The 23,243-nt window shown below is 40.3% G+C and overlaps 2 protein-coding genes across 2 annotated transcripts; one reads left to right on the top strand and one right to left on the bottom strand.

Annotated features, from left to right (window-relative positions):
* Positions 1-5,341: 5,341 nt before the first annotated feature.
* On the bottom strand, positions 5,342-12,502 carry ccnj (cyclin J). Its single transcript, XM_022217224.2, has 6 exons — positions 12,384-12,502; positions 12,066-12,157; positions 10,510-10,720; positions 9,867-10,166; positions 8,464-8,623; positions 5,342-8,176 (listed from the first exon to the last, which is right to left on the bottom strand). The coding sequence occupies exons 2-6, from the start codon at positions 12,132-12,134 to the stop codon at positions 7,807-7,809; spliced, it is 1,110 nt and encodes a 369-aa protein (XP_022072916.2). The 5' UTR covers positions 12,135-12,157; positions 12,384-12,502; the 3' UTR covers positions 5,342-7,806.
* Positions 12,503-17,892: 5,390 nt separating this feature from the next.
* LOC110967779 (uncharacterized) lies at positions 17,893-23,219 on the top strand. Its single transcript, XM_022217488.2, has 3 exons — positions 17,893-18,028; positions 18,857-21,076; positions 21,214-23,219. The coding sequence occupies exons 2-3, from the start codon at positions 18,871-18,873 to the stop codon at positions 21,915-21,917; spliced, it is 2,910 nt and encodes a 969-aa protein (XP_022073180.2). The 5' UTR covers positions 17,893-18,028; positions 18,857-18,870; the 3' UTR covers positions 21,918-23,219.
* Positions 23,220-23,243: the final 24 nt, after the last annotated feature.

Consider the following 23,243-nt stretch of genomic DNA (forward strand, 5'->3'; position numbering starts at 1 on the left):
CCTACATTTATAAGTATTATGATGGTCTGTCTTTCTTCTATTGTTAGTTGCCTTTTCCTTCACCATTTTTATAGCAACACATTACTTTCTGCAGTACAATACTGTTCAAATAATGCTCTGGAGGGTATGGTGCCACGGTGTGTTCCAACATTACTTTCATGCAGACTTAGCACCAACTTTCAAGGCTTGATCAACCTTAACTGCTGCAGAACAGCTTTAAGTTGTTAACCCATTTCTTGTTCCCTGAAAAAGGTCTGTTTGTATCATTCTGAAATGTACATTATCTTTCAGCTTTGGGCAACCTTATGTTGTTTTGTCTTGTTTTTTTTTACCTCTGGCAGTTTACCACTTACCTTTGTACCATTTCAAGCTATTCATTGGACTTGAGCCACTTGAATTTCAGTGAAAAAAAATGGAAAAATTTTGGGTGTTCTAAAACTTCTGACTTGTAGTGTATATCAAATAAAGCAATTATTAATCTTCTTAACCTAATTTTACGTCTTTTTTTTAACATTACCTATGATAAAAAAAACAATCAAACTATTGAGAAGTTTAATAGACAGATAAATAAATTTACATATTAAACACCCGACTAAAGTTAGACAAGACATACATTTCTGGTTGGAAAATTTTATATAATTTGTGTAATTTTAAATATATGTCATTTTCTGTAGCATGTTGTTTTGTGTGGTTAACAAAAGTAATTGTATTTAACATATTTATTGTAAAGTACAATACTTGTGTGCTTTTGCCATGCCAACATGAAACATATAATACAATACAATAATTTTTACTTATCTCTGAAGGGAAATTCAATATGGCAGTGCACAACATGTGCCAGGGAGTGAAAAGTCCTCTCAACAATCCACCCTTGCTGCTGTCTTCAGAACAGAGACACAGAAACACAAGCTTTCGTCCACGTGCCCTGAAGGATAACGTCTGGCATCACAGTTGAGGAACAGCTTGATAAGTCAGACTGCTTCCAGTGGTAGAAGTTCAGGAACGCACACTCTGTCAAAACAGCCTATTCCTGTCCGTAAGAAAGAAACAGAACTTCTGAACTGAACTTCTACATTTCTCTGACTTCATCTCCTTTGCTCACTAAATTTGAACTATTCACTAGATTAAGTCAAAACTAGTCAGATTTTTCTCACACCTGCCTCCTGAAAAAGTTATGTGTTGTGTTTTGTTATGTCTGAAATGATGGGGGAAAAAAAGGTTTCACACAAAATGAGCAACCACTTAACTCCACATCTGTGTAATTCAGGCCAGGATTTGTCTACTGACCTTGTATCTGATGCTACTCTGGTGAATTATCGTGTTCTAAAGAATAGGTTCTGATTTTTAACACGCTACTCAGTGCTAAAAGGCACATTGTAAGAAACATAAGGCATAATTATTGCTCCTTTAAATTTACCCCACCCTGGACATGGTTCAAGAACGGATAACTGACTTGTCCATCTCTTCAATTTGAGCTACACTCTTATTATTCCATCTGAACAGACGAAGGTAACATTTCTAGCTCAAGTTCAGGAGCAGGACCACACCTCAAACACTCCCGTTCCTGTTATATGTCCTTAAAAGCCAACCTGCCCTGCACACCTGTTGGTTGTTTTTTTGTTTTTTTTTGCTGTGTCCCACCCTCAAACACACCCTCCTGCTGGGGCTGCAGCTTATTCTCAACAAAGCCTTCAACACATCACAGACACTAACCTTACCCCTCATTCACATCACATTTATATACACTCAACTGTAAACAATTACGTACATTTAATTGATGGTGTGATCCATGCTTGTGCATTAAATTTAAAATATCCACTCCCCTTTTAACCCTCAGAGACCCACAGCTGCAAAATTGCAACATTTACACTCAACAAAAATATAAACGCAACACTTTTGTTTTTGCTTCCATTTTTTATGAGATAAACTCAAAGAGCTAAAACTTTTTCCACATACACAATATCACCATTTCTCTCAAGTATTGTTCACAAATCTGTCTAAATCTGTGATAGTGAGCACTTCTCCTTTGCTTTTTTTTAAAATTCACATTTAATAACATGTAAGCATACAAAACATTGTGCAATGAACAAACAAAAAAAAAACAGACAACAAGGGTACAAAATTGAAACATACAATAAGTTGTGAGTATTGTGTGTGTGCGGGAGTGTAGGGGTGAGCGTGTACATGTGCTAGTTTGTGGTACTTTCTTGGTGGTTGTTTAGCTGGTTATAACAATAAAAGTAACATCAGAGATAATGAGGAGGGCTTAAGCAGAGGCAGTGTTTTAAACAGTAATGTCATAATAATAAATCACTAAAAAAAAAAGTAGATAAAAGAATAGGAAAAAGATGACAAAAAGACAACAAAAGGAAGTAGACACACATTATAGTATGATAATGCTAAATTGAGGGGGAGATGAGGGAGCAAAAGAATGGAGAAGAAAAGAAAAAAAGAAGAAAAAAAAGGGATCAAGGAGATGTAACAAAATATATTTGAAGGGGAAATTAATGAAATTTAGTCGGAGTAGCAGTAATGGCAATAATAGTTGAAAAGAACAGTAGGAAGGAGCTGTCCAAAGAAAATTAAACTTCAAGCAACACATTGATTCCTCGTTAATGATTGTTTTGTATGTCTATTTAGGTGTGATGCATTAAAAAAAAGTGAAGCTTACTGCCAGCTCACTTGGTGGTAGTACGTATTTGTCGATTTTGTGATGCATTAAAAAAAAAACAACTGAGGGATAATGTGTCACAAGATTTCTCTCTTTTTTCCCCCTTTCCCTTCCCTCCCCTCTCCTTTTCTTCTTTCCTTTTTCTCTCCTTCCTTCATTCCCCTCTTTCTTTTTCTTCCCTTTTCACCTTCTTGTACTTTACTATCATTATTATAACCATTCATATTGCCATCACTGTATTTTATCATTTTTAATCTTCTTTTATATATACACACATACCTTTTTTCCCCCTTCTTTTCCTCTTCCCCTCTTCCTCCTCTCTCCTTCCTCTCCTTTGCTGAGATAATCCATCCCACCTCACAGGTGTGTCATATCAAGATGCTGATTAGACACCATGATTAGTGCACAGGTGTGCAATGTGCTTTGATTACTGCTTTACACACTCTTGGTATTCTCTCCATGAGCTTCATGGCTGATACTTGAAAATACACTGAGGCATAAAACTTCCCAGTTTGGACAAGCTACAAGCTCCTCTCAGTATGCCCAATTATATTATCAATGCTTAATTTTTTCTTTTCATCTCTGAGCGGATGGTCTATTAGTAATGGCACGCATACTGCTGTTTTTGCTTGAAAGTCCATGCTCAGTAAGCCTGCTGTGCTGTAGTCTGACAACCAGCACAGACACAAATCATACTAGTTTATCAAAGGATTTCATCGCACTTACAAAAATGCACGTTTTGAACATGGGAAATACAATTGCTAAACCTCCCTAGAGCTTAATTTAGTGTGCAACAGATGGATGAGTGGGCGTTTTTTTTTGTTTTTTTTTGACAGAAAACATTTCACCAACCCAAAAAAATAGTACCGGTACATGAAAGGGAGTTTGTTTCCTTCTTTTGCAGCCTTTCACTTGAAGCTGGCTTCAAAACATTAAAATGCTCATATGGTGATCACATTTTTGGTTTTCCGTCTCACTCAGAAAAGACTCAACTCATGCCGCCGTGGGCTGCCTCCCCCATCCTTGCTCATTGTGGTTTTCATTGTGCCTCCTTGATCATGAATGAAGTCCCTTTGTGATGTCAAAACACTGACGAAAGGTGCTTAAGTTAGTTGCGAGTCAATCTACTAACTGAACGCAGGAGGGAATATGCAAAAAACTAAAATAAAGCAGAGCAGGAAAACTTGCTGGATGGCATCTCAGTCCACCTACCACTTTGGCGAATGTATATACACAGACTGGGAGAGGAACAGCGAATCAGAAGCAGCCAGAAGACTCCTCATCACCAGGTTCACCGGTCGGCCTCCTCCTCCACAGGAAGGCCTCTGCAGCGTACTGCCTCATATCGGAAACGCTATTTTAGTAGTCCTGCCACATCAAGACTCAGCAGTGCATTAGAGGTTTACGTGGAAGTGTTGTTTCCTTCAGGCTGGACCACATTGTTTTATAACAGGAACTTACTATAATTTGGGCTTCTTTAGACCCCTAGAGGTTTACTTAAAGGAACTGCTGTGATTCCAGCCTCAAAGGTGAATAAAGACAATGATTTAGAGTTTACATCAAGGAGGAGGGAGTGGTTTTGTGTTCTCCGATCTAAAGATGTTGTATTCTTCTGATGCCAATAAGAAGGAAAGCATGTATACCACAGTTTCAACATACAAGAATAAATATTTTCCATCTCCCTCCCAAGTTTTATACACCAAATCTGTTTTATCTTGAAGAAAATGATTATTAAACCACAAAAAGACTCACAATAAATGCAAATGTTTTAAATCAGGGAGAAACATTAAAATACAAGAATGACTGCTATGTTTATGATATTACTTAATCCAGTGTCTGACATCGCAGGGATAATTTTACAGGACACATGCGGGAAAACGTAAGAGATGTGTAGCCAAGACGGTGAAAAGCCTGAACAGAAATGTGGCTCATACTGCCCTCTGCAGACTGTGGATTGTCTCATCACCTCCAACATGCTCTTGTGTACAGGACATGTATTGTAGAGTGTCAGTGAAAAACTGCTCACAGTTGTACTTCAGGATCCAATAACAGCTAACTGAGCTTGAGGATCATGAAGATGGAGTGTGACACATCTGAATTGGCAGCTCCTCATTCACTGCTAGACCCCACAAAACAGAGAGTGATCGCCAAATGTTGCTCACACTCAACAGAGAGTGAATGTTACTGTGACGAATTAAAAAAAAGGAATGGAACCGAGAAACAGAATGAATACAAATGCATTTTTTTATTGTACAGCTCCCTTTCAGCTGTCATCCAGGATGCACTGCCTTGACTGTTTTGGTGATTTTTATATCTTTGACAGCCAACAGTATAAAAATAGCAGGAGACTGCAGGAAGCAGACACGCACCATTTTCTACTTCACTGTTTTGATTTCTTCTGTTTTCTTCCACAATGCAGAAAATTGTTTTTTTTAAAAAAAACAAACAAACACCTTGAATGACAAGATGTGTAAGGTTTTGCCTACACAGTAGTTGGTTCCCCATCAACTACATCATGATGCTCTGATGACATACCCTAAATATGATGTAGTTCATTTTGCTATCAATACATAGGTATAGGTTTAGGGGGGAATGCAGGGGATGCATCGCAACAACACTTGGACCACATGTATTAGTCCCCCTCAATAAAAATCAGAAAAAAGCAATGGGTGTATATCTTTCTTTCAAGTTTATTTGAAAAAGGACAGCATGCAGTTACATTAAAAAGATGGCTGCACCAGATTTAGCATCATGCTAATTTCCATCTGTAGTCCTTTAAAACTCGAAAACACTCAGAGCACAGTAGTCCACTAAGGCTGTTCATTCCTCCATATAACATGTCACAAATGCAGCATTTTTTTGTAGAAATGCTGATTTATTTATTAGTTATTGATTATCAAAAATCACGGCAATCTAGAATGTGTCCATATAATATAGATGTACCCACAAACAAAATGATCTTGCCATGAGCACAGACGTGTGTTATGCACGTGTACGTTACGTACAGGTATTGAATCATGTGACCTAAATACGTAGTGCTTGATGGGACTTGATGGGACTTGGAAACACCCCCACAATTAAATCAGTTGTTCCCTGTATCATTTACGATGGATAAGTCCTGATAAGTCCACAGCAGTGGATTTGTAGTAGGATGGCAATCATATGAACATCAGCAGGCAGCTGATGTAGTGTTCACTTGTTGTCATAGTTACAGTGACGCCGTGCTGCTATCTTGCAAGGATGCAGAAATCTTTAACAAATCCATGGATCCAAACTATAATCCACATCGCTGCTAAAATCTAATCACTTGGTCCTTGTGTCATTTCTGACCTCTGAAATTTCATTTAAACAGCCAGACAAACCAATGCAGATCGTCACATAACTCCGCCGTGTTCCTTGGTGGAGTAATAATCAGTGTAACTTTACAGACACAATGCCTCACTTGTCATCACCGAGTCTTTAACTTCCAAAATATGAAGTATGAGCTCATAAAACCACTGACTCTCCTCCTGTGGCGCTGTGAGCCTGTACAGGCAGGGTGATAACGGAAGGTCAAAGCAGGTGGAGGTCTGGCATTGAGGATGTTTTTTCTCAAAAAGCCTCATAACTGGGTAAGCTGTGAGCCAACAGGTAAATGTTTTAAATATACTTTTAGAAGTTTTGTTTGTTTTCCAGTATTAAGGACAGGTTTAAGTGTCATTCTTTAAAAGATTTAATCAAAATTTGAATCAGTTAAAGCCAAAAATGTTGCATTCTGGTTTCAGCCACCTTCAGCTGAGATGTACAGGATTCATAAAAATCATCCCAATACATGTTTTATACATTTGAACATGAGCAGAAACGTTGCTGGAGGAGCTATTGTAGTCCAATAGTTTATAAATGTATTAAAAAGATATGAAAATGTGCTACATGCCCAAAAAAATTAAGACCCAAAAGAGGACAGAAGAGCCTGTCATCCTTGTATGTATGTTAACTCAGCAAGGAAAAATGACATAAAAAGGTCTACAGGAGAACAAAAAATACCTTAACTGCATTATATTCTATTTGAATTTTTTGATTACATTTTGAATTTGCACTGTTTTCCTTCCTCTTTGCAGTTCAAGCACAACAGCTCACATAGAAGACTATAAAAATACTGTCCACTACACAATGGCAAGTTGTAATATTTGAGTCACACATGTTTGAACTGAACAACAACTCTGAAGAGGAATAATGATGGAGAAAGCCCCACCCTGCAAACAAAGAGGATTGGTTATTCAGCTTTTGTTACCACTCTGAATGTCTGAATTTGTGCTTCTAGGTGGAAAAACTCAGCCATGTTGCCTGGAAATATTTAAAGGTAAAAAACAAAAAAAAACTTGATTTTCACCTGAAGGGGTCTTTAAAGGAGAACAAATTTTAAGATGATGTACTGCCTCAAACAAATGCACTGGACTAGAATGATAGTTTAACTAACACAGGTTTGAATTTTATTTAAAATGATCATCATAGAAGTGGACAGCACTGACTGAAATCCTGTGTACAGAACAGCAAAAGTTTTCTTGGGACATAGTGTCATCTACAGGAACAAATTCCTTCCCTTCTTTACAAATGACATTAGTTCAAAATTTAATAAAAGGAAAACAAAAATAGGAAAAAGAACATCTACACAAACTCTTGTTTCAATCACAAACTGACAAAATCCCTTCTTGTTACTGCCCTTTTAACTTAGCATACTAATAGTCACAATGGCTACAGGCACAAGGTATTTGTGCATTCGATACTTCTGATATACTTTGGCTTAAATAAATACAACAATTTTGGTCTGCAGCTAAATTACGCAGTAACATTAGTGGATACAGAGGTGCAAACTGTGCCTCAAGCACCTCACAACAACATTCATACCTGATATCTCAAACATCTTGGGGAAAAAAAAAATCCTCATGCAAGCTCTACACAGAAAACTACAGCAGAGTAGGCATATTGCACATTGCGTACACCTTATGGTTCAAAGTGCTCCACCAATCTCATCAAGACTCTTCAAATTAAAAACACGATTTTTTCCCTTCCTTCAGAGTATTCGCTTACATTCAGGAGAAACAGATCACCGTATCTTTTCTCATCCTGCCCAAAAATGACAAAATCTTGAAAAACCCTCATCTGTCAAAGCATGGAGCAGTGCAGGAGTAGTGCATGCTGACCTGGTAAGCCCTGTTGGGAATGTTAGACTTTGGATCCAGTGAGGCAGAGATGGTTTGGGTGCTGGCGAGCTGGGAGCCGTTGGGAGCTTGCAGGCTGGTGGTGGACTGGTTGAGGTAGGAGGCGGGCCTGTGGTTGGGTGCCAGAGCTGACTGTGGGGCTTGTTGGGGGTACTGCATGCTGGGCTGGTGCAGGTACTGAGCCACAGTGGCTGCCTGGCCTGAACTGTGGAACACTGTCTGGCCCTGCTGCTGCTGCTGCTGCTGCTGCTGGCTGGGCTGCTGGCACTTTTGCTTGTTGGCCTCTTTGACATCACTGTCATGTGCACTGAGGAATAAAATGAGACAAAGAGATGCACTGTTGATGAGTGAAAAGAGTCATTTCTGTAAGATGAGCACTGCATGTATAGTGTGAAATGTACAGGCTGCTGTCTGCCTGTATTGTCATTGTGGGCCTATTGTCCTTGTGTAGTGTGTCATTGTGAGCTGTCAGTATCTATCTTAATCACTGTCACCAAAATAAGCTCCTGTATTTCATTTTTTTCTCTTGTGACACAAGCCATTTTGATTAACTGTCATGTATGCAAGTCGGTGTCATCGGAGCTAGATACGCACACAAGTAGTTTTTCTGCACATGGGACTAGGTTCTCCCATGTGTAGCCGGTGAGGCACTGCAGTCGGGGTGGCCACGTAGGGGACAGGTGGAGGATGAGGCGTGAAGAAGCCACACATGCAGCTGCCACCAGTGATGGTGTGAAACACAAAAACACATGATCTGAGGGCAGAAGGAAAACAGTAGTTCCAGAAATTAACACAGCATATTGTAATAATTTCTTAAAAAGAAAACGGCATTTTTCAGTAACTATAAAGCAATGTAAGGTTCAGTTTCAACATTGCCAAATGTTAACCATCAAACCGCCAAGTGTCTGCCAGAATCCAGGCATGCTGCCAATTCTAACACTGAGATCAGGGTTGATCAATTTTTAACTGATTGGAATCTGCACAACCCTGATCCGTTGTTTACGTCTGCCATCACATAGGCGTCAGATTTGAAAATGATGAAATGATTCATTTACAACAACAACTTGGCAAACTGAGCATTATACCTGTGCAGACATTGCTAGTTTAAGCCACTGACAGATGTTAACAGCTGCACATAAGGTTTAATTCCACAGGTGTATAGGAGGCTATCTTCCTCAGTATAAGTGTGATTTAGTACTCCGCCAAGGAATGCGGTGGAGTTATGTGAAGATAAGCATTGAATTGCCTGTTTGTCTTTCTGTTCGCAACATTACTCAAAAATGGATTAAGGATAGATAGATTTTGGCAGTGATGTGGCTTATAATCTGGACTACTATTTTTTTTTTTCAAAATTTCTGTATCGTTCATAACAGCAAGGCGTCACTGTAACTATGACAACAAGTGAACACTGTGTCAGCTGCCTGCTGACGATCACATGATTGCGATCCTACTACAAATCAACCTCTGCGGACTACTCCGTCGGAAATGATACGAAGACTGAGCAGCTTTGGCGGAGTACTGCACTCTGAGTACTTTTCTCGTTACGTATGCACTGGCCGGATGTCATTAAGCCTTACAAAGACTTTGTCATTGTGTCAACTTCAACCTCTACAATGCTTTCTGCTTTCCATGGATGGAACTACCCATCTCTGGTCGCAGAGGCTTCATCTGGGGCCCAAGCAAGTACTACAGCTAATCTACAATTTGTATTATCTAGGAAAATGTTAACAGCAGATACTAAATAGGAAAAGACTCAGATCAGACTGGATAAGGGACAAATAAACCTTATTGGAATGTTGTTGCCAGAAACCTCCTTTTTTGTAATGGTGAACCATTATAAATTCTCAAATCAAGGACATTTCATCTAATTTCAACTTGGTGAAACTGAACTTTTCTCCCATTTTGGACTCTCAAGGTGAGAGTCTGAGTGACAGGTGTCACACTGAGTGACACCTGTCAGGGCAAGCAGTCCAGATACCTTATACAATGCAATGTACCTTGCAAGGAAACCTCCAGGAAGTAATCAGCATATTTGGCCATGTATAGTTTAGTCTTCTCTAGGCAGGTCATTGGCCAACCGTCATGCAGATCCCCCTCATGCACGGCAATAGACAGGTAGTATTCAATGAAATGAGCAGCTGTGGGGAGGTACAGGTTCCACTGGAAAGTCTCCAGCAGGAGCAGCTCCATGTGCAGCAAACCCTGCTTGGTCAGGACCAGGTTCATGGAGCTCATGCAGGCCAGGCTGTTCAAGGTTTCCAGCTTTGGCACCCGGTCTTCCCGTTCCTCAAATTTACCTATAGAGAAGAACATATAGGTAGAAGGATGCTGAGTTTCCCACTGCCAGGCAGGAGGCCTAGAGGAAGACCAAAGAGGAGCTTTATGGATGTGGTTAAAGAGGACATGAAGGTAGTTGGTGTGAGAGAAGAAGATGCAGAAGACAGGGTTAGATGGAGGAAATTGATTCGCTGTGGCGACCCCTGAAGGGAAAAGGGAAAGAAGAAGAAGAAGAAGAAGAAGAAGAAGAAGAAGAAGAAGAAGAAGAAGAAGAAGAAGAAGAAGAAGAAGAAGAACTGTGACAGTAGCATAGAGATGAAGCAGTCAGATGCTGGCATGCGAGTTCAGCTGCAGGACACTTACTGGCCAGAAGAAGACATGAGAGAGAAACCATGTGGAGCTGCTGCAGCGTGACGTCATAGCGGTCCATGAAGAGGTCCAGCAGGTAGACGGCCAGGTGTCTGGCTGCAGGACACAGTCTGAAGCGGTTGCTGATGATGGCTATGAGGTCTGCAAAATATCTTCTCAAGTTCAGCTGAGGGGACTGGCCTTTGTAGGACGGCAACGAGAGCTCCTGTTAAACAGCAGATTGTATTTGAGACATCAAGAACACATTGTTGATCATCATTACACGATTTCGTTTTAGCATTGACAAGATGATGTGTGCATGGACAATAGTTACTTTGCAGGAAATGCAATGTGAAGTAGGGCAAAATAACTCAAATATGACATGGAACAAGTTTTTTTCTGTTCAGTATATTAAAAAAAAGTCCTTGTGTCTATTTTCCGTGACTAAGTTTTAAGAAAAATTTGTCTTACAAAATAGCTAACTCTGATTTAAGGGTACTTCAGTACAATGGAATTTTTGAAAGGTAAAAATCCTTTTATTAGTTTTGTGTTTGTTATAAACTTGAAGGTATAAAATAACAGCTATTAATATATAAAGATATCTACTTCTGCTATTTGCCCAAGTACCCCCACAAGAAGTGAGCCTCCTAGCTTAAAAATAAGAATTTGAGAAGAAAGTTACACGTGAAAATGACATATTGGCATTTTCCCATGATTTGTGTGTACTTTTGAACTTGAAAACAATCAAATCAATGCTTTTTTAAAAAATCATTCTTTTGGGAAAACTGATGTTAATTCCAGTGCATCATGTGACTCAATGTTTTCTTCTTCTTCTGCCAGCAAAAAAGGTTATACTAACATTTTGTGGGACACACGCTAGATGCATAATAATTATTATTTAAAATATTATGTTCAATAAAAAAATCCCACAATTACAAGAGACATCACTGAAAAGTAATACCAAAAAAATTAGATTTAAATTTCATTTTAACTGTTTTATTTGAGATTCAATTTGATCATCAGAGGAGTGGGACAAGAGAAAAATGGCATTTTAGGAGGAACTCTAAACTTACTTGGTATTTTACAAAAATATTTTCAAACATTCTTTTCTCCTGTTTTTTTTTTTTTTTTTAAGATTTAGTCTCAAAACAAGTACATGTACACAAAAATGGCATGCTTTAGCATTTCGTACATGAATTATTTGAAATTTGAGGGGTGAGACGTAAAATGTCCTCCATTTCTGGAATGACCCTTACACACATTACCAAATCCTGGAAATAATTCAGAACCCAGTAAGAAAAGTCACAAGTTTGTTTTTTTTAACTGCAATTTTTTCCCCATTACATATTGTGAAAAGACAATAAAACTTTGATAATAATAACACATGGTTAAAGAAATTACGGATTGATGTAACATTTAACAGCGACTACTGACCTACATCAACATTTTTTGGTGTAATGTGTACGTGAAATAAGATGCTGAAACTTTATGACACTTCAAAGAAACTTTTTTCCCCCCATGGTTGCTCCTTCTGGTCTATTATAGCTCGGAATTTCTGGTGTCCCACTCACTTTGTATCGCAGCGCCTGGTATATATCTGCAGCAAGTTGTCCTTTCCACCATTGGTCCTCCAGCTCCATTTAACACAGTGCTTTGGAAACCTCTGAAAGGCAAAACACGGGAACACAATCAACCAGCTAATACTTGGTGCTGAAGATGCGCTGCACATGGGAGGGGGGGAGTTCATTCCTGACACACAATGACTCTCAGACTCGCAGCCATGGAGCTGGTCCCCGATCAGAAGTGGATACCGGGATGAACCCTGGTGGTTTTCTGAGGAGGGAACGTCAAATAAAGGTCGTGTCGGTGTGTTAAGAGAGGGCACTCACCCAATGAGCACATGCAGTGAATATTACGGGCAGCTTCACTGTAGTAAACTTCAACCCAAACTAGCCGGACACGCTTTGCTGCCACTCATTGTTGTAGTCAGTGAGGCTCCGCAGCACGAGCTCAGCAAACACTGCTGCTGCGTTCAAGGGCTGTCCGGAACTTCGACAGGATAACCAACTTAAATGAAGCTGAAAAACACGAAAAATGATGTTTAACGGCAGACAAGCACAAAAACTACACTAAACCAGATTTAATCGCCGCTTATTTAACACGTCTTGTCATTTAAAAAAACAACAACTTCATTTTACGTTCGGAAGTTATCAAACATGCCAAAGCGTATTTATTGAAAATGGACATGAATAATCAATCAATCAAACAAACAAACTTTATTTGTATCGCACTTGTGGCAAATTATGGGTGGAATATTGTAATATTATTTACACCCAGAAATTTTCACGTCAGGATATCATCTGTCTCCCAAAGGAAACTTTCAAAGTGAGCGAGAAGTTTTTGATCCACACTTGAAAGCATCACATTACGTCAACACGTCAGAACAGGTAGTGCGTAGACGCAGCCAATTACAAATAAGTATTACTGTCAACATCCAATCGTTGGATAGTCTACTACTTTCTTAATGAACCCATTCATGTCAAATATCTGTGCATAGACGTATTCCAAACACAGAGTTGCACATTTGCAGCTTACAAAAACAGAAAAGTTGTTATTTTTAGATTGCTAGGTAATCAATAAATGTTTCAAAAAATCGTATATACATTTGATTTGAAATAAGAACCTCTTTTACCACATCCATGGCACCACAAGAGAGAAATAAAAAACAAAAAACTAAGCACAGGCTTCACCACAATTGAGCAACAGAATAGAGCACAATAAAACGTAATTTGGCAGTAAATACCCATAAAAACCATTTTAAAAGAATGTTCTAAACAGTCTAATTATAATAAAACAAAGCAAAAATAAACCATTTTTTATTTGTTGGTAACTTTATTTGTATATAGTGTGTCATCAGGGTGCTGATTTATAGGCCACATGATGCTCATGGGAGTGTATCCATTTTGTTCCTCTCGCTCCTGAAAGTGAAAATTTTCAAGACAAAGTGACCACTGAAATGTACAGTTAGCCAATTTGTAAATGTTGCGCCCCAAATGAATGAAATATGATGCAAACTTGAGCAAATAAAATACATACTGACTAATCACATGCATACATACAGTCGTGCTCATAAATCTGCATACTCTGGCAAAATTTGTAAAATATTATCCTTTTTTGAAGATATGTTTGATTGTGGAAAAACCTTTCTTTCATTCAGGGCTGGTGGTCAGACAAAGTAATTTATCATCACACAATTGTATTTGCTCTGATCATTCATGTTTAATTAAAGAAAGGTGCATATTTCACAAATCCTGCCAGGGTGTGTAAACTTATGAGCACAACTGTATGTGTGTTGTACATAGCTGTGAGAACCACTCTGAGATGTCTTTTTTTTTTTTTTTTTTACACATTCAGTAAACTCACCTCTGCTGTCGTCCCAGGACAGTCTGAGTCCTCCACCTAAAAACTACATTCAATGAACAACATCAGTGCATTTTAGATTCGTTTTGGCACATGTATTTCTGTATGTGTTCTTGCCACAGAAGAAGCCATGCCTGTTTAATTTCAGGCTGACAAAATAATTCAATGAGTCACTTTTGTAAAGTAAATCCAAAATGGGTCAGCTTGCCCCAGCAGCGCAGCACCATTAAATGTGACCCAAATAGGTTAAAGCAACATCAGTGTTCCAGCGGTTTCCCTGTTTGTCAAGAGCTGGGGGACTTTCATGTAATGCAGTGTCCCAAGTTAACAGAAACAATCATTATAGTGACGATGCAGAAGATTTTCCCTGAAACATCATTTTCTATTTTGAGCAAAAAATGCCAAGAAAAAAAAATCAACTAAATCAGTGATTCTAAAATGTAAAACTAGAGTGAAAACTGACATAATAGCTTATTGAGCATGTAACTCAGAAACATCCATTTAAATGTAATTAACCTTGCATTGTTTTAATTCTCTTTACCGCCTTCAGTGCAAATTCAATATATGTGTGACTAAAAAGGCATCACAATGCTACCATGCTGTGCTTAAATAATAAAAAGAGCAGTGTGGAGAGTGTGGCTGCATGCAGGGGGTGAGTCTTAAGAGGATTGCTATTGCTTAGTGCTCAGTGGTAGTTGCTGTTGAGGTGGTGGGTAGTCTTCTTCTCAATGGACTGGAACTGTCTCCTAGAGGAAACAAATGATGCCCTGGGTGGAGGGAGCTGGTGGCCTTCCTTTCAGTGCTCCTCCTCCCCCTGGAGTCATGCAGTTCATGATTTTAGGGCAGTTGGCAGCCATTGACCTGCTAAGGAGTGTGTGCAACTCACTGCTGACTCTTTCTCAGAGGACATCGAGACACATACCGAAGTAGAGGCTGTAGATGATTTTAAGTTGAAGATGAAGATGATGGGTGCTACTGATACAAGACATCTACTAGTTTCTGAATCAGATTTCTTTGGTATACATGCGATGTTCCTTGGTAACAGAAAAGTTTAGATTTTTTTTTTTTTTTAGAATCTTATGTTAGTTTTGTTGGCAGCACAAAGGTCATTTTCCTCATCCCTATAATATTTAATGACAAACCAACTACTCGTACAGGAATGATTGTATATATAAATTGCGTATTTATGGCTATTTCTCACACAGTTCACAAATGAAAGAATGTTTTTTATTATTTGCAAATACAAGTCGAGAGTCTTATTAACAATCACTGAAAGGTCACCGGTGTGCAGGCTGTCGTCTAAACGCAATAAAGTGTGTTACATTTACCGAACTCAGACCCAGTGGGCTATTTTTATAGCTGTTATTGAACTATGAGGAGTAGCCCTTCACTCTGAGTTAGTATAATTTGTGAAGTGCCGGAACAACCCAGAGGTCGTCCAGCTTCGCTTTGGCACAGCAGAAGCAATCTAACATTTCACTTCTCCACTGTTTTGCAAGCTAATGGATCAGCCACAAGACACACCTGCTCACTCTTTTACATATGTTATATGCAGACAGGACCAACGGTGCAGGCTGTGTAAAGATGCTTCTGAGACCCTCCAAATGTGGGGAGAATGACAGAGCTGAGATCCTGCAGGACTTCAGGTTTCAGATGGACAAGCAGCTGCTGGCTAACAAACCCTGATACAGTGGTGGAGCAGAGGAGGGCAGTTGTGATACACGTGCCATCAGCTGACACAACATCAGGAAGAAGGATCATGAGAGGATTGAGAAGGTGCTGAAGGAACAACTGGAACAGATGTGGAAGTCCACAGCAGTCACAGTGACTGCTGGGAGGGTAGCTGTAGGAGACTCCAGGTGTGATGTCTAAGGCCTCTTTTCAGAAGCAAATTTGCTGCTTTTAGACACCGAGTTGACCATGTAGACCACCCAGTCTGCTGTGGTTCGGTCAGGCAGTTATGTAGTCTAAGCTAAAAGTTGATGTTGCACTATTTTTATCTGTGGATATGTATGTGCAGTTTGCTATGGTGTCAGGCACTGGCTACTCCACACAGCAATGAACAGCTAAAGCAGGTCAGTAGCGTGTGGTCGTCTGTCCGGTAGCTGGGAAATCTGTCTGGTGTTCGCATGCTGGGGCCCCATCTTTTGGTATGTTAAACCAACACACACACCCACACACACAAATATATATACACACGACTGTTCAAAGGTTTGGGGTCACCCAGACCATTTCATGTTTTCCATGAAAACTCATGTGCTAATATAATTGTACAAGGGTTTTCTAATCATCAATTAGCCTTTCAACACCATTAAATGGTAAATGGTTGTATTTATATAGCGCTTTACATGATGATATGTCACATTTACCCATTCACACACTGATGGTGGGAGCTGCCATGCTAACCACAACAACCCATCAGGAGCAATTAGGGGTTAGGTGTCTTGCTCAGGGACAACTCGACATGAGCTTGATGGGCCGAGGATCAAACCGGCAACCTTCCAGTTACAAGACGGCCACTCTACCCACTGAGCCATGCCACCCCCCATTAGCTAACACAATGTAGCATTAGAACACAGGCATGATGGTTGCTGGAAATGGGCCTCTTTACCCCTCCATGAAAAATCTGCCGTTTCCAGTGTATATATATATGAGTCATTCCAGAATTGGAGAACATTTGAGCTTCAAAAGTTTTGAAGAATAGACCTTCTCTTTTACAGTTTTCTGCTACATATCCGTCAATAGGTAATAAACTGTCAAAGGGTTGATTGGCTCAGCTTACACATCAATGGTGACATTTTTATTCCATGTTTTATTTGTCGTTTGCTAACCCTACTCTAATCATAGTACCAGGGTTGCTAATCCAAGCTAATGTTAACGTTTTCTCAGGAGAAGAAGCTAGATATTTATCTAGTTGTTACTGCTGACCAAGAGGAAAAACTTACTGATGAAAAATAGCAAAAAATAAAAAATAAAAAGAATTTGCCTTTTTCTGATAATACACATCATAGTGTGTGTGAGGTAGAGTGAGACATTCAATTAAGGCTGATATTGTTATGAAAATATGAAAAATAGAAAAGAGGAAGCTTTGCTCTACCCATTCTTTTGGAAAACTGTTTGATGATGTTAATTTCAGTGTATCATGTGATTCACTGTTTTCTTCTTCATCAACCAGCTAAAAAGGTTATGCTAACAGGGTTGTTGTGAGACACGTTCCATGCATAATAGTTGTTATTTAAAATATTATGTTGATTAACCCCCCCCCCCCCACCCACACACACACACACACACACACACACACACACACAATTACAATAGATATCCATGAAAAAAATGATACCAAAAAATCAGATTTAAATTTAATTTTAACAGTTTAATTTAAGATTCAATTTGGTCATGGGGGGTGTGATTTTTAGGGTGAACTCTAGACTTATTTGGTATTTTTAAAAATAGTTTCAAACATTCTTTTCTCCTGGTTTATTCAATTTGGTTTCAGGACAAGAAAATTTGCTCAACAACTGCATGTTTTAGTATGTTGTACATGGATTATTTGAAATGGGATGAGTGGGATGTAAAATGTCCTCCAGTTCTGAAATGACCCTTATACTGCCAAGGTTTACAGCATATTTTAAAAACCAAGTATCATCATCCAGACACTCCTCATTCCTGTTGGAAGTAAAATGCAGGAGAAGCTGCTTGTGTGTAAGCTTCTATTTACATGGACACATGCTGTGTAAGTCTGACAGCTGACATCAATATTTGGTAATATCAGTGCAGGTGTTTACTCTCCATAAGCGGGATTGAAGGTGCAGTTCTGGCATGAAGTCTATTCATGCTACTTTAGTGCAGACAGACTTAGTTTTGGAAGTCGTGTTTGCCTACAGTTTTATTTTACACTATGTTCAGGTTGTTCTTGTGTGTCCTGCCGTGTCTGAGGAGTCAACCTAACCGCTACATCACCGCTGTGAGCTCGGCGTGTGCAGAGCAGCAGGCCGGCAGGACAGAGCACCAGGCTAAAGGCTAAAGGCTAAAGCAGCTCACAGGCTGCAGTCCCCGGATGAAACCATCATGGCTGCCACTCGCTGAGCTGTCAAGCGCTCCACAAAAGAAAAAGGTAAAAACCGACACAACTACACCCACAACTCCAGCTTTATTTCTAATTTCCACCCCGTACGGGTGTATCTGCAGTATCAACTCGGTTCGGGGTTTAAAAGCGGTTTTGGTGTAACTTTGCAGCCACGCTTCGTATTCCTCAAGTTATTTCGTCTTTGTAAGCTCTTGTGCGTCACATTAATTCAAAACTCAGTTTGAACGGTTAGCTCCGGTGTTAAATTACTACGTGCGTTTTCAGGAGAAAGCTAAGGGGCTCTAAAGCTCCGTGGCTCGACTAGTTTCATCGTAACTTTATTCCCGAGGCGTCCGTCGCTCGTTACAAAGGCTGTCTTCTCACTTTGTTGTGGTCCAGTCAAACTGCACAATGGCCGCACGCTGCCCGATTAATCTGCTGCTCCAAAGTGCTAGCTTACTTTGAGTTTTCGTGCATTCGTTATTGTTTTTTGTTTAAAGTTTTTACATTCACCGACCACCGAGGGGCTTTTGTGTGTTTTATGAATGGTATGAAGTTGATGGATCTAGCAGGTGAGATTAAGTGCAGTTTTTTTTTTTTGCTCCTGGGAGATAAGAATTCGAAGACTCCTTAGTTTGTGCATGATCTGAGTGAGATGAATTCACATCCACGTTGAGACTTTTGAACCATGGCCAGCAACAGGTGGACCTGCAGTAATGGCATGCAGAGCAGGACACTGAATGCAGCTTCTTTACATGGACTCGCTGTTAAACACATGCAGAATTCTATGAAAACACAACCGATATCAATGTATTTGGAAGAAGCACTTTAGATTTGAGGCTGAATGTTTTATTTGTTTATGCCTTGTGTTTTCAGAAATCTGTAAAACCATGGATTCGGTGGATATTTGCGCAGCTACCTCCACAGGAGATAATAAACGACGCCCCAAAAAGAACAGATATTGGCGCAAACGGCTGCACCTCAGGAAGGCTGCCGCTCAGCCCCCAGCTATGCAACGCGCAGATAAGCGTGGACCAAAGAAGACACCAGCGGCGTGGAAGCAGAGCACAGCGTGGCCTTCATCACAGAAGCCCCCGCAGGAAGCACAGCAAAGTCACCGTAGGACAAATGACAGCAGAAATACACTCAGGTTCACATGCTCTCAATGCAAGGACAACTTGGAATATGTTCCCAAAGACTTAGTGAGACATTTTGAGGAAAAACACAGAGGGAACCCACCAGTGTTTTCCTGTCATATGTGTACTTTTAGTACACATGAGTTCTCCTACCTTCAGGTTCATCTGTTAAGCCACAAAGACACTTTTTCTAGTTGCTGCATTTGTAATGACAATGTTCAACGCACATGGGCAGAATTCAGTGCACACCTGACTCTGTGCCACTGTCCCAACGGCAAATATTCATGTGAAGTGTGCCAGAAATTCTCCACAGGTGACGCTACAGTATTTTTAGAACACGTGTATGCACATAATTTGGACCTGGAAGGAGCTGAGGATGTTGATCTATCGCTGCACACAAAGGACAAGAATCAGCTGTCGACCACTCAGATTTTTCGTTGTCAACACTGTAGCTATGAGGCATCTCATGAGTGGTTGATCACGAAGCACATTAAAGCTGTCCATACTTGCCAGAATAGTAACCTGAGACGGAAGAAGAAGGAGGTTCATTCCGTAGAAATGAAACCAAGTGATACTATCCCCAAAATGAAGCCCCGATTAACAAGAAGTGCAGTTAGGGAAATGTGCTGGCTGACACAGGACTGCCTTTCTCTGCCAGGGAGAGAATTCTTAGATAAATACTGCCATCTGTCAGATCCACAAACAACACTTGAGGAGACGCAGCAGTTTTTGATGAAATCTGTCACGGGGGAAACCGGTGACCAGAAATGGACCAAGGCTCTTAAAACTGTTTTGTCAAATGTCCCTCAAGACATGAATCTTCACCCAAAGGTGGAGAATGGCATTGTGTCAAACTCGTCAGATCTCACTGTCCTTACAGTAAAGAACAAGATAACCGTCGCTCAGAACGGTGCTGCTTATGCTAAAAGGTTGAAAATGATGTCGGATAAGGACGCCGTTTCTCCTGATAGTGCTGCTGATGATGCTCAGTGTGCAGTCGACCAAAATGGATGTCAGTCAAATTTGAACGATCATGCATCCTGTCCACAGGCTGAAAACAAACTACATAATGATGTTTCACTGTCGGTCCATAGTGAGCCGTGCACTCAAATGCAGGAAAACAGGGAGAATCAGGAACTGAAGACTCATCTGGAAATAGTGGAAAATGGTAAAAAACTGGAGGGGCCAATGCAGGGTGATGGGATTCTTACATCCAGTGATCTGAAGTTGACAAATGAAAGTGCAGAGCAGACATCCGTTCATAAAGCCCTACCAAAAGTCAAGAGACGAAAACGACGACGGAAAAGAAGGACAAGATTTAAAAAAGGGGATAAAAAATCTCCTGCCCTGCCCTTAAAGATTGTTTTGAAGAAGAACCCTGTGAAGGAGAAGCAGTGGGTGTCTCAAAGCTCTTTGTCTCCATCAGAAGGTGGTTCAGTGGATGGCCACTGTGGACTGTCAAATCCTCATACAGCAACGGAGGGTTTGGTACAGATTCTTCCAAACGAGCAGCCACCAGAAGTACATCAGAAAAAATGGACTAAAGGTTCCAAGTCTGATCTTCTTGACTCATCTGAAGCCGTTAATTCAATCCTCCAATTAAAGCCAGGAGAAGAACTCACCCCGAGTTGCGCTGCAGACCTTACAGGGTCTGAAAATATGACCACAAACAGGCCTGCAGTGCTTGAAGGCTTGCTGTCAACGTGTCAAACGCAAGAGGACAAAGAGAAATTACTGCAGCTGTTGCAGTCTGAAGTTGACAAGAGCACAAGCCAGGCAAATCTGAGGGCTGCATCAGTGACTGAAGAGGTGTACCCCAAGAAAGTGCAGCTCCAAACGTCACACAGTGGCACCGACTGCCATGTGTCAGACAAAAAGAATAGTTCACCTGCTCATGAAGTGACACCTCACAGCAGCAGCATGTCTTCCCCCTTTTCCCAACGTGTTATTGCACCACAGGGTAAGATGGCAAATTATAGTTCCTACATAGACACGCTGATTAAAGATTTAACAAGCATCCTGCCATATTTGAACTTTCAGTTTAAATGTTGAATTCAAAGCAAAGCATTTTGAAATTTGACTCCTTTTATCTTGCAGGTGAGGTAAACATGGAAGACTCCTGCCTTGCTCTCTCTGCAGAGCAGAGTAACCAGAGTGTTGAAGGGATGCCGGACAGAGAAGTGCCCCCGGACTCCTGCCCAGATCTCCTCAGCAGCATCAGTTTGCCCCCAGGTAAAGCCATCCAACAGGAGCCCTCGCCAGCCTCTGGGCTTCGGTGGCAGCCGGTCCCAAAAGACCTGGAGAGGACCCTGAAGTTAGTAGCCATAAATCCCTCTCAGCTGGTAAAACGTCCAGCGGGAGACCAGCCTGTTGTGGTGCTAAATCATCCAGATGCTGACATCCCCGAGGTGGCCAAGATCATGGAGGTCGTCAACAGGTACCGAGGAGAGGTGAGGAAAGTCGTACTGTCACGCAGAACTCTGAACGCTCTCTCAGCTTTGAACAGAGAGGCCTCTCGGACAAACGATCCCGAGGATGCCCAAGCTGAAATTTCGTGGCAGAGTAAAAGCTCTGTACAGGAGAGGTTCGCTTTAAAGTTCAAATTTCGTAGGCTGACGAGGAAAAAGTACGAAGTGGTTGGTGCTGTTTCTCCCAGCAGGGATGTCGAGTTGAAGTTGCGCTGCTGGTTTTGCGGCAGGGCCTTTACAAGCCAGCAAATGTGGATGGCCCATCGGCAGCGGCATCTGATGGAGTGGAAAAGGCCAAACTGTGAAAACTTAAATGTCGCACACACTGGATGAAAAATAGCCTGGAAAAAGGTGACTTTGCAATATAACAAAACAATAATGGAACCTTTTTTTTTTTTTTTGTTTAAAGTCTTAATTATGATTGGTTGTTTGTTTTGAGGAGAATCAAATCACGCTTCCTGGAGGGTTCACATTCTCAGGGTAATTTTCATTTTACCTATTGTCCTCCTCCCTGTCCGAGTAGCTTGACACAGACTCCTTGTAGATGAGTCATTATTTGTAAAGCCACACGGATGTGGTGCTGATAATTTAGTTCTTTGAATTGCTTGTATTTGTCTACGCAATAGCTTTATTTAAGGTGATTTAAGTACACTGTCATATGGATTTTTTTAAATAGAACACTGTAATATGTATATTTGCCATACCATCTGTTTTATGGATCAGTTTATGTACGGGTAGGCTATACAGTGTGGTAGCTGTCATATTTATGTTTTTGGAATGGGACACAGAGGCCCACAAGTTACTCAGATATACCAAAACTGTGTGTAAAGAAGGCAATAAGCTGTTTTATTCAACATTTATTTATGACTCTTATGTTTAGTCTTTATATGCTTTCTTTCTGCTATGCTATGTTTCTTTGGGCCATTAGAAGAATTAGTATATTTGTGAATTTTTTTTGTTTGTATAAACTCCAAATTATGTTGAAATGTAGTGAAGAAGTCTATTGTCATGCATGTATCCAGTGGATGCTGTTATCCCCGAAGACCCAACAAATTTAAAAAAGTAATCTTGCGTTTTGTGACGTCAATGACACGCCGACTAAATCATTTCGTACAAAATCTGGATTTTGAGAGATCAAGAGGCCTCGATGATTTGATCATGTTTTCTTTTCCTTTGGTGGGTTTCCTCTTTTGACTTGAAATGATGATAATCTTATCTTTTAATTGCACTATGAAAGGAGGATTTCTATGTCCTGTTACCTCACCTTATCAGGCCTAAGCCTACGACAATCTCAATCAGTGTCCTACTGTGGCTCAACATTTCCTTATGCAGCCGTGATCCCTCAGTATCCACACCATGGGAACTGTGGCTCCTGTGTGTATGCGTGTTTGTCAGTCAAGGACCATTGGACAGATGTACCTAAATTGTGCATGAATCCCTGTTTCTGGAGTGTCTGTAATACATTTTTTTCTGTTTAGCTAAAAGATTTATAATTGTACATACTCCCGCTAGAGGTACTGTAAAATATTACCTGAGAATTTTCACCAAGTGCCTAGAATTTATTGTTATGCAACAAATGTGCATGAGTATGAAAGCATTACTTGTTGAACAGAGAATAAATGAATCCGTTTGTCAGTTCCTGGTGGCATTTGTTGTGAC

Source organism: Acanthochromis polyacanthus, chromosome 15 (assembly GCF_021347895.1).
Source record: "Acanthochromis polyacanthus isolate Apoly-LR-REF ecotype Palm Island chromosome 15, KAUST_Apoly_ChrSc, whole genome shotgun sequence".
Taxonomy (NCBI): domain Eukaryota; kingdom Metazoa; phylum Chordata; class Actinopteri; family Pomacentridae; genus Acanthochromis; species Acanthochromis polyacanthus.

Coding starts and splice junctions, on each gene's coding strand:
- LOC110967779 (XM_022217488.2), top strand. CDS start 18,871: ATGGATTCGGTGGATATTTGCGCAGCTACCTCCACAGGAGATAATAAA. Junction 21,077..21,213: donor ACGTGTTATTGCACCACAGG/GTAAGATGGCAA, acceptor TTTATCTTGCAG/GTGAGGTAAACATGGAAGAC.
- ccnj (XM_022217224.2), bottom strand. CDS start 12,134: ATGGAGCTGGAGGACCAATGGTGGAAAGGACAACTTGCTGCAGATATA. Junction 10,721..12,065: donor ACCAGGCGCTGCGATACAAA/GTGAGTGGGACA, acceptor GCTGTTTAACAG/GAGCTCTCGTTGCCGTCCTA. Junction 10,167..10,509: donor CTCATGTCTTCTTCTGGCCA/GTAAGTGTCCTG, acceptor TCTTCTCTATAG/GTAAATTTGAGGAACGGGAA.